The sequence below is a fragment of the Scylla paramamosain genome, chromosome 1 (assembly GCF_035594125.1).
Source record: "Scylla paramamosain isolate STU-SP2022 chromosome 1, ASM3559412v1, whole genome shotgun sequence".
In the NCBI taxonomy this organism is placed as follows: Eukaryota; Metazoa; Arthropoda; class Malacostraca; order Decapoda; family Portunidae; genus Scylla; species Scylla paramamosain.
Window position 1 is genome coordinate 11,175,307 of NC_087151.1, and position 10,747 is coordinate 11,186,053.

Consider the following 10,747-nt stretch of genomic DNA (forward strand, 5'->3'; position numbering starts at 1 on the left):
CTTGCGTGACTGGTTAATGGACAATTTAGCGAAACTTAATGGAAGCTTAATAATCCGCTGATGAAAAATAAATCTGCTAATCAGCTTAATCTGCTAGTAAGCGGGTGAGCGAAATAGCACGTCACTGATGTTTGAAGATTTTCCTCGGCAATCCTGTTTCAATCTGTATTACAGCAAATGTAACAGTATTATTTTCTGAACAATAATTATGGAATATAAGTCATTTTAAGTCTAAGACATTCGTTCATAAACATTTCTAAGTTTTATTTGAATGTTGTTGAAATTTTGAAGGGTATGGTTGTAGTGACTTAACATCCATGAGACCGTGACAAATCATCTCCGTTTCATCAGAAAATAGTCGTGATGAGATAACAAAACGTTTAAAAATAAGGTTTAATAAACTTAGAACGTGAAAGGAGTGGTTGATTTTAATATGTCCCGTTCTCTTTACGTCCAAGAACTTCTTAGTTGGTGTGTGTTGTCTCGGCGGCGGGACGGTTCAATGTTTATCCTTGTTGGCCGATAGCGTCGGTAAGTTGTTTCCCTGAACCACAGCTAAGTAGAGTGTGGGGTGACATGCACGGCACCCCATTGCAACAAGAAGATCCGCCAGTGTTCTTCTAAAATCAGAAACCGAGGAGCAGGAGGTTGTGTGTCGTGAGGCGGTGAGGTGAGGGTGAGGGTGCCTGGTGGCCGCCCCGCCTACTGTGCTGCCCCAGTGTACAGCGGCTTGTGCCCTGTCTCTACTAGTACACATGGGTAATTCACGCTCTCATCACTGGTCTGCCTTGAGCCCTGCCACAGTTAGCATAATGCGCGCTGCACAAGTTTGGTCGTGGAATACAATTCGGATTTATTATTATTATTATTATTATTATTATTATTATTATTATTATTATTATTATTATTATTATTTTAAGTTGTTCTTCCTGAAGCATGTTAGTGGCTGGCTAGTTGAAGGACAGTCTCTGCATCCTTTTGTTCCTGCCTACCCCTTCCCCTCCCAACACCCATGTAGCAGGTAGATGCTGCTGTAGGAGAATGCATTCAAGAGGTGTTAAATGGAGTGTAATCTATTCTTGTGTTCATGTGAGTGTTTTTTTTTTTTTTTTTTTTTTTTTTTTTAGTGGAAGTGTGCAACCTAACCTGTGTGTTCTCTTGTATATCTTTGATAGTAACCACCTCTGATATTGTCAGAGACTGGTTATTTTTCTCAGGTCAATATTTTTTTCTATGGAAATGTTTTATTTGTTTATTGTTTATTTATTTATTTATTTATTTACATAGGGTTAGGTTAGAGATCTAAAAGGTGGTATTAGTGGCATGTAGTCTACCCCCTACATTTAGGCAAAGTTATATGGAATTGGTTGCAGTTGGTAACAAATACTTTGAAAGTCATTGTGTGATGCTGTGACAAGATGTTTAAACACAAACCAAAGCAGGACTGGCCATAAGGTGCATGGGATCCAGTCAGCTTAGGTTTTGTCCTTCCAGTCTGTCAGATCTAGGTTTAACTGTGGTCACATCCACCTCCCTTATTTATATGAGATTGATTTCTCATTGTTTTGTAATGGTGAACATAATCTTAATTTTGCCATTTTTATAAAAAAAAAAAGTCAATCCATTGGTAAAAAAGGAATTTCTTTAAAATGCTGATGGCTAGTGAAAAAATTAATTGCTAGAGAGATGAAAAGCTCTATATAGCAATGTTTTCATGAAGTGACTTTTTTTTTAGTTAAGTTTACAATAACTAATAAATAAAACCTTTCATTACTTTTTTCAATTTGATAAGTCTAGAAAGGGAAGCTTTGAGTTTACTTCTATCCAAGGTGAATTCCTTATTCTTATGTAGTTTCTCAACATAATCCAAATAAAGGAGTGTTCTCATGTCTTGAAGACTATGAAAGTGTTGCTGACGTATCTTCAGTATATTAAAGGTTAACAAGTGTTTGGGCAGTTATTGATCCAGTGCTGTTCATGGCAACATAACAATATATTGGCAAGGATGAAATCAACACAGAGGTGAGCCCATGGTGAGCCCTTCATTTTTTTTTTTTTTTTTTTTTAAGGAAAGGCACTGGCCAAGGGCAATAAAAATCCAATAAAGATAAAAAAAGACCCACTGAGATGCCAGCACCCAAACAGGGTCCAAAACGGTAGTCAAAAATTGAAGGATAAGTGTCTTGAATCCTCCCTCTTGAAAGAGTTCAAGTCATAGGAAGTGGAAATACAGAAGCAGGCAGGGAGTTCCAGAGTTTACCAGAGAAAGGGATGAATGACTGAGAATACTGGTTAACTCTTGCATTAGAGAGGTGAACAGAATAGGAATGAGAGAAAGATGAAAGTCTTGTGCTGTGAAGCTGTGGGAGGAGGGGAGGCATGCAGTTAGCAAGATCAGAAGAACAGTTAGCATGAAAATGGCGATAGAAGATAGCAAGAGATGCAACATTGTGGCGATGAGAAAGAGGCTGAAGACAATCAGTTTGAGAAGAGGAATTGATGAGACGAAAAGCTTTTGATTCCACCTTGTCTAGTAGAGTGGTATGAGTGGAAACCCCCCCCAGACATGTGAAGCACACTCCATACATGGACAGAGTTAGCAGCTGGAAGGGTGAGAAAATCTGGCAGAGATGTCTCAGAATGCCTAACTTCATAGAAGCTATTTTAGCTAGAGATGGGATGTAAAGTTTCCAGTTTAGATTATTAGTAAAGGACAGAACGAGGATGTTCAGTGCAGAAGATGGGGACAGTTGAGTGTCACTGAAAAAGAGGGAATAGTTGTCTGGAAGGTTGTGTCAAGTTAATAGATGGAGGAATTGAGTTTTGAGGAATCAAACAATATTAAGTTTGCTCTGCCCCAATCAGAAATTTTAGAGAGATCAGAAGTCAGGTGTTCTGTGGCTTCCCTGCATGAACTGTTTACTTCCTGAAGGGTTGGACGTCTGTGAAAAGACGTGAAAAGTGCAGGGTGGTATCATCAGCATAGGAGAGGATAGGACAAGAAGTTTGGTTTAGAAGATCATTGATGAATAATAGGAAAATAGTGGGTGACAGGATAGAACCCTGAGGAACACCATTGTTAATAGATATAGAAGAAGAGTGACCATCCATCACAGCAGCAATAGAATGGTCAGAAAGGAAACTTGAAATAAAGTCACAGAGAGAAGGATAGAAGCTGTAGGAAAGTAGTTTGGAAATCAAAGCTTTGTGCTAGACTCTATCAAAAGCTTTTGACATGTCTAAGGAAACAGCAAAAGTTTCACCAAAATCTCTAAAAGAGGATGACCAAGACTCAGTAAGGAAAGAAAGCCAAAAGATCACCAGTAGAACAGCCTTGACAGAACCCATACTGATGATCAGATAGAAAGTTGTGAAGTGATAAATATTTAAGAATCTTCCTGTTGAGGATAGATTCAAAAACTTTAAATCAGCAGGAAATTAAAGCAATAGGATGGTAGTTTCAGGGATTAGAATAGTTGCCCTTTTTAGGAACAGGCTGAATGTAGGCAAACTTCAGTAAGAAGGAAAGGCAGATGTTGACAGAGAGTTGAAAGAGTTTGACTGGGCAAGGTGCAAACACAGAGGCACAGTTTCAGAGAACAATAGGAGGGAGCCCATCAGGTCCATAAGCCTTCCAAGGGTTTAAACCAGTGAGGGCATGGAAAACATCATTGCAAAGAATTTTAATATGTAGCATGAAGTAGTCAGAGAGTGGAGAAGAGGAAGGAACAAGCTCCAAGTCATCCAAAGTAGAGTTTTTAGCAAAGGTTTGAGCTAAGAGTTCAGCTTTGGAGATAGATGAGATAGTAGTGGTGCCATCTGGTTGAAATAAAGAAGGGAAAGAAGAAACAGAGTTAGTGGAGATATTTTTGGCTAGTACCACAAGTCACAAGGGAAATTAGATCTTGAAAGATTTTGACACTTTCTATTAATGAAAAAGTTTTTGGCTTGTTGGGAAACAGACTTGGCATGATTCTAGGCAGAAATAGAAAGTGCATGAGATTCTGGTGATGGAAGGCTCAAGTACCTTTTGTGGGCCACTTCTCTATCATGTATAGCATGAGAACAGGCTGTGCTAAACCAAGGTTTGGAAGGTTTAGGTCGAGAAAAAGAGTGTGGAATGTACGCCTTCATGCCAGACACTGTCATTTCTTTTGCGCTCAGCACACAGAGACAAGTCTCTGACATGGAAGCAGAAGTCATTCCAAGAAAAATCAGCAAAATACCTCTTCAGGTCCCCCCCTCAACTAGCAGAGGCAAAACCCCAGAGACACCTCTGCTTAGGGGGATCCTGAGGAGGGATTGGAGTGGTAGGACAAAATACAGATATGAGATTGTGATCAAAGGAGTCCAGCAGAAAAGATAGGGTAACAGCATAAACAGAAGGATTAGAGGTTAGGAAAAGGTCAAGAATACTGGGCATTTTTTTATACAAGTTTTTTGTTGAAAATAAAGAGGCAGTCTTTTATACAAAGATATGACTCGCAAAAATTATACTTAGGTATCATACTTATAAACATGATATTTTCATATAAAGGTTTAGAACAGATATCAATAGTTTCATGAACTGGAATGTTAGTGAAAAGGGATTTTGTAACAAATATACTCTGAACTGGAAGTTGACAATCTGCAGTCAGACAGAAGCTGGACTAATTGATAAGAATTATTAATAGTGAATTTATTTATGAAAGATGTTTCTTGACAAAAACCATAGTAAGACCAGACTAATATGGCAGTTAGAGTTGGGTCAGGGTATTGGTATAGCACTGCCATTTTTTCTTAAAAATTACACCAGGTAACTTCTGTGATACATATAAAAGGCACTAGAAATAGATGGAGAAATAATAAATATAATCAATATGTAAATATTAGGTATAATATCCCACAAAAATTAAAGTCATTATACATATATATCTATAAATCAGCAAAGAAATGTGGCATAAATGTTGAACAGTGTTGCTAAGAAAATGTTATTTTCATTAATTTTTATACTGTAGCTGTTTTGAGGTGGTTAACTATGTTATGTAAAACTATATTAAGGAGATTTTGTGAAGGAATGCAAGTTGGAAATGTGTTATTTATTTAATGAAAGAAATATATTAAACTTATCATGAAGGGCAACATTCACCTGTCCAGCCTGACCCAGGCACCAATGAGGCAGTGATCTTGTCCTGACATGCTACTTTTATTAACTCACACCAGGTTTAACATGGGCAAGCTTGTTATGTTTAATAATACATATGGGGTAATTTGAATGAATATAAGTAGAAAATATGTAATTTACTTTGCAAAAAAATAAATAATAATGAAAATAAAATGTTGAACTCAGTTCATTAGGAATGACAAGGCAAGGTGACCTTACCCTGACAGGAATCACCCACCACGTGGGAGGCAACCCACCTGACTTTTGTTTTGGGAAAAGAGGCAGTGCTGCTTCCACACCCTGACTCCACCCAAGCTGCCAAATTAGGCTGGTCTTACTTTAAAAATTTTTATAGGTAACTTGTATGTGGCTGTTATATGCAGCCGTAATTGGGAGAAGATATACAGAAGCTGTACATAGCATATGTCCTTAACTTTACTTAACTTTTACTCTTGTGGTGCATAATGCATGTCTAGATTCAAGACACCTGTCTTGACGTCTTGTGAATTATGCTTAGATAACAAAACAAACTGGAATAACTAATGAGTATTATATTTTCTGTATACTCTCAGAGATGAATCCCATTCAGTGCTGTATCAAAAACGTGCTGTGTGAAATCATCTGCTCTCATCAAGGGAAAAATTACATTATGTTGAAATGTGCTACATTAATGTCAGTCCAGAGAGATATTTCCTATTTTGGGAGAGTGTAACATGTCTATAAGTTTAACTTGACATTATAGTTTCCGTTTGGTGTTATGTGACAGCTGCTTCAGTAACCAGGATTTATTTTATAGGTAAAAAGTAGGTGTGTATATGCAGACTGCTTAGCACAAGCTTGCATTCAACAACTAGTGAATGTGTATTGCTTTTATTGTGTAGTTCAGCATAGATGGAGACACAGCTTATAGCACTGACCTCTTTTGATTCCTGTGTCACCAAAGTAATATATCATTTATACATAATGGATACAGTACTCTTTTCTGATGGGCAATAATGAAGTACTCCTTACCTTGTCCCGTAGATCTAGGTATGGCCCAGGCTCAAATACAGCAGCAGCAGCAAAAAGGAAATCAGTCTGCAGACTTCGGGCCAGATAGTGGAGGCAGAATAAAGGTAAGCGCCACCAGGGTTACAAAAACTGAAACTGACTAAAACAAGAAAATGATTCCTTTAACAATTTGCATTATAGATTATAACATTATAATAGTAGCTGATGAAAATAATAGATGATGGATACTAGTAAAAAGAAAAGTTAAGTAGTGCAGATTTTAGAAGATTGAGAACCTGCACTGTATTATCCATGCATACATTTTTTCTTTTGATATAAAAATATGAAGTGCAGTAAGAGAGAATTGTATCCCATACATGCAGGGGCTGACCATAGTGAAGCCATTGATCTATGGCAATGTGGCACGGTATTTTGGCAAGAAGAGGGAAGAGGATGGACACACTCATGAGTGGACTGTGTACGTGAAGCCTTACAACAATGAAGATATGTCTAACTATGTGAAGCAGGTCAGAGGACAAGCAAGAGGAGATGTGTAGTAGTCATAATTTTGCCATTCATGTTCTTTTTCCCTTTTTTAGTTGTGAAAGCTGTCTATTTCCTTCCCTTTGTCATCAGTATTACCATCACTACATTTGTTACTAACAGTATATGAAGAGTCCATGAATCATTAGGTTCCATTTCTTCCTCACTTTTGATGACCATATCATAGCACATGCCTACATTTCAGATACACTTCAAGCTGCATGAGAGCTATGCTGACCAGAACAGAATGTTAACTGCACCGCCATATGAAGTCACAGAGACAGGCTGGGGGGAGTTTGAAATTGTCATCAAGATATATTTTCATGACCCCAATGAGAGACCAGTGAGTTGTTGGAGCATCACATCTGCTGTCCTACTCACCTTGATGAGTACTTGGTTTTTGCAATTGGGTAATGTAACTGGAACTTAAAGATGCTTAGTTGAAGATAATCAGAACTTACAGTAGTTTGATGACATAAGTGGAACTTGCAGATGCATAGTTTAATATAATTGGATCTTACAGACCTTTAGTTTAACATTGCTGGGACTTTCAGGTGGTGAAAGTGTTGGTGATGAATAAGCATTGGCAGTTCATATCATAATGAGTACCATTGCCGTTTTGGACATCTTCCATGCATTTGATTTACAGAGTACACATCATGTTTTGTGGGCTGAAAAGAAAAGAAAAAAATATTAAAATATTTTGAATACTGCCTGCATACTGGATGACTCAGATTAGGTAGAATTACTGTACATGTCCCAAAAAAGAACATTAGCCTTGAAATGATATTGTATGTAATGAATCAGTCACATACTCGTATTTCCATCGCTTCCCTAAGAAAACAAATGAATAAGATAAGGCTTAAGACTTTACAAACCTATTCATAATGTAAATTTGTCAGAAAAATTACATAGAAAGAAATCACAAGCATAAAGCAGTGGTTCCTTTCAGGTGACAATATACCACATCCTGAAGCTGTTCCAATCTCCCCCGGGCACCACCCCTGCTGCTGTAACGGGAGACTTCAAGAAGCCGTTAGTATCAGAGTTTTATGAGGAGCTGATTTTCCAAGACCCGTCTGCCATGATGCACCAGCTGCTCACCAACACTCGGCAGCTCACTCTGGGGGAGTACAAACACGACACTGATTGTGAGCACATCCACTATGGACCTCTTCACTTTATATCTACTATTTTCAACTATTTTTAATGGTTACCATGTGTTTTCTTAAAAAAAAATATATGTCTACTGTATATTTATCTGTCTCTCTCTTTGATGGCTTTCACTTCAAGATGACGACAGCAGGGGAGCCTCCATCTCTCCCTTACCAACCACTTCCATCTTGGTTCCTTTCATGCTTCTTCATTTGCTCTGTCTTCATTAGTACATGTTTCATGAATTGTACTCTGTCACTGCATCCTTCCACCTTCCAAATTGCCTTCCTCTTCTATTCTGATCTTTGATTTCACTCATGCATTTTTTTTGCAAATTTCATTTTTCAAAACATGTCTCAGTGTATTCTTTTTTTACCCATTCCACTACTATACCCTCTATTCCAATTGTACATGTGTTCATATCAGACTTTTCTTTCATATTTTCATTGTTCCCATCCTCTCATCTTGTTACTCCATGTGCCTTTCTCAGATAACTTTGTTACACTGCATGTTCTCTTTAATCATGTGTCCTATTCCATATCTAGCTCTTTAATCTATATGTTACTATTGACAGGAGACTTTACCTGAAACCTCTCTTTATATCCATGGACACATTTCTCCTCCCTTTGCTATCTTCCTCTCAAAAACCATCTACATCTAATATATCACTTCTAACCTTTCATGTCTCCACCTAAGACTATATATCCTTCCCCTTTCAAGTGTGGACTTTCATTTTTATTAACAGTGCCCACATATATAACTGTTGTTGTTAATTATAGACATTGTCTCTGTGAAGGAAATAGTAATATTGTGGAGGAAATAGTGAGATGTGGTAAATCAAGCCATCTGGATAAGCATTGTTCTCAGAGAAAAATGTATTTTTAGAGAACACTTTCAGGCTCAGAAACCTTGGAATCTTTATCTTTTTACAACTCGAACTCATTTTGTCTCATGCATTTTTTGGGCCTCTTGAGTGAATGCTTCCTTGATGCCATCTCTACATTCTTTTGTAGGTTTTTCTTGATGCATGGTAATGAGAGTGCTATGAATAATACTTCACCTTCATTGGAGTGCCTGTCTGCTGACATCGGTGACCATGGTTCTCCATCTCTCTCTCTTCTGCTAGTCTGACCAGATCCTCCACTGTTCATTTACCTTCAAGCTTTTGCAGTTTCCCATCCAAAAAATTTATCCCATCTTTTTCTTACTCTCTTTCCATCCACTCTTTCCAGATTGCCTTCTTTTAGGATAGATCACTGAATTTTAATTGCTTCATCCTTATGCTCTTAAGCAAGAACCTTTCAGTACTACTTCATATTAAACCTACATTTATTTTTCAGTTGAGGAGAAAAAGGAGAAAACCATAAAGAACCTGTTGAATGCCAAAGAGAAGATCTCAAATGAAATTGCTGACTTGCGGGAAAAGATCAAGCTTGCCAAAGACACCATTACCAAGTTTAAAGAGGAGATCAGTAAATATCAAGGAGACATGTCTGTGGATGTGTCTGGACTCTCATAGTGTAGGAGAGAATCATGACATTTCCCTCATTCTCCCTGATCATTTAAGTGTGTGTGTGTGTGTGTGTGTGTGTGTGTGTGTGTGTGTGTGTGTGTGTGTAGTGAAATTAAAGAAAAGTTTACTAAATACTTGTACCTAGTTAAATTGTAGGAATGCAGTGGTGCTCACTTGCAATTCACAGGCAACTACATGTACACTGGGTGTAAAAAAGTAATGTACACAAGAAAAATTCACACATGTGAGTGTTTGTAGATTCATCTTGTGTATATACCATCTTATTGGTTGGGGGTAGACATCCTATGTAAGGAAACCATCCTGGCTAACTACACCTGCCACTGAATTAACAGAATCATCAATACTTGTTGACTAGATTGTGAACACACCTGCTGCTAATTGCTTGAGTGCATTTTTTTTCTTCCAGTGCTTCGTCTGAGGCAATCTGTGTGGGATTGCCAGCCTGGTATATAGTTAGAGGGATGGATTTATTTATTTTTAGGCATACAACTCTGTGTAATATTTCCATGGGATGGCAGGCGGCTAGATATGAAGACAAAGCTCATTGTGGTATGTGTGTCAGGCTGTTGGTCCCACATGCAGAGCTACCTATGACCCTGCAAAGCGGCAGCTGGCCACCATCATAGTATCATTCATGGAAGTTTGTGGTAAAATGGTGAAAAGACCTCTTGTAGGACAACAGACTTCTAACATTAGATAGCTTATTTATTCTAGGAATCATCTATCCACTCCTGACTTTTGTTCTAGGAGTATTACCAGGTGGATGGGCAGCTGCCACTTAGCAAAATCAAATAAGAGTCAGAAGTGAAATCCAGTTAGTTTTAGTGTTCTTGTAACTAGGAAGTATGTACCCAGAGGGTAAGGATAGGTTGTTTAACTTCACGGAAGTTGCCCTTTGTTTATTTAGTACAGGACGCTTCCCTGTTGTTTGTCTGAAGAAATGTTGCCAACTAGCATAACAGCAGGCACCATCCTGATCACATGGTTCTGATGCAAATGATGTGATGTTTACTGTCTATCTGTTGTATGTTAGCTGGCGGCACCTCCCAAGGCAGAGAAGAGAGAGAGAGGGAGTGACACTCTGTGTGAGTGGCTACATCAAGCGCACCCTGCTAAGCAGCAGAGGGCTGCTGTGTTAGCGTTTGAACAAAACTCTAAATACAGAGGGTGTTCAACTTACAAGTGAGATACATTCTGGAAGGCTGCTCCCAGCTCATTTTACTCATAACTCATCATAATTTTTCAGTCTAAAGAAATCCAATATTCCACAAACAATGTCAGGCTTTTATATATATATATATATATATATATATATATATATATATATATATATATATATATATATATATATATATATATATATATATATATATATATATATA

At 37.8% G+C, this 10,747-nt stretch overlaps 1 protein-coding gene across 3 annotated transcripts; it reads left to right on the forward strand.

The window, feature by feature from the left end:
* The first annotated feature begins 406 nt into the window (after positions 1 to 406).
* Positions 407 to 9,450, forward strand: LOC135100558 (YEATS domain-containing protein 4-like). 3 transcript variants are annotated; one of them, XM_064003575.1, is made up of 6 exons: positions 407 to 531; positions 6,167 to 6,258; positions 6,517 to 6,660; positions 6,882 to 7,019; positions 7,629 to 7,827; positions 9,172 to 9,450. In XM_064003575.1, the coding sequence occupies exons 2-6, from the start codon at positions 6,175 to 6,177 to the stop codon at positions 9,348 to 9,350; spliced, it is 744 nt and encodes a 247-aa protein (XP_063859645.1). In that variant the 5' UTR covers positions 407 to 531; positions 6,167 to 6,174; the 3' UTR covers positions 9,351 to 9,450. The 3 variants fall into 3 exon arrangements, with proteins under 3 accessions (XP_063859645.1, XP_063859635.1, XP_063859626.1); XM_064003565.1 differs by lacking the exon at positions 407 to 531 and adding an exon at positions 538 to 759; XM_064003556.1 differs by lacking the exon at positions 407 to 531 and adding an exon at positions 1,047 to 1,089.
* Positions 9,451 to 10,747: the final 1,297 nt, after the last annotated feature.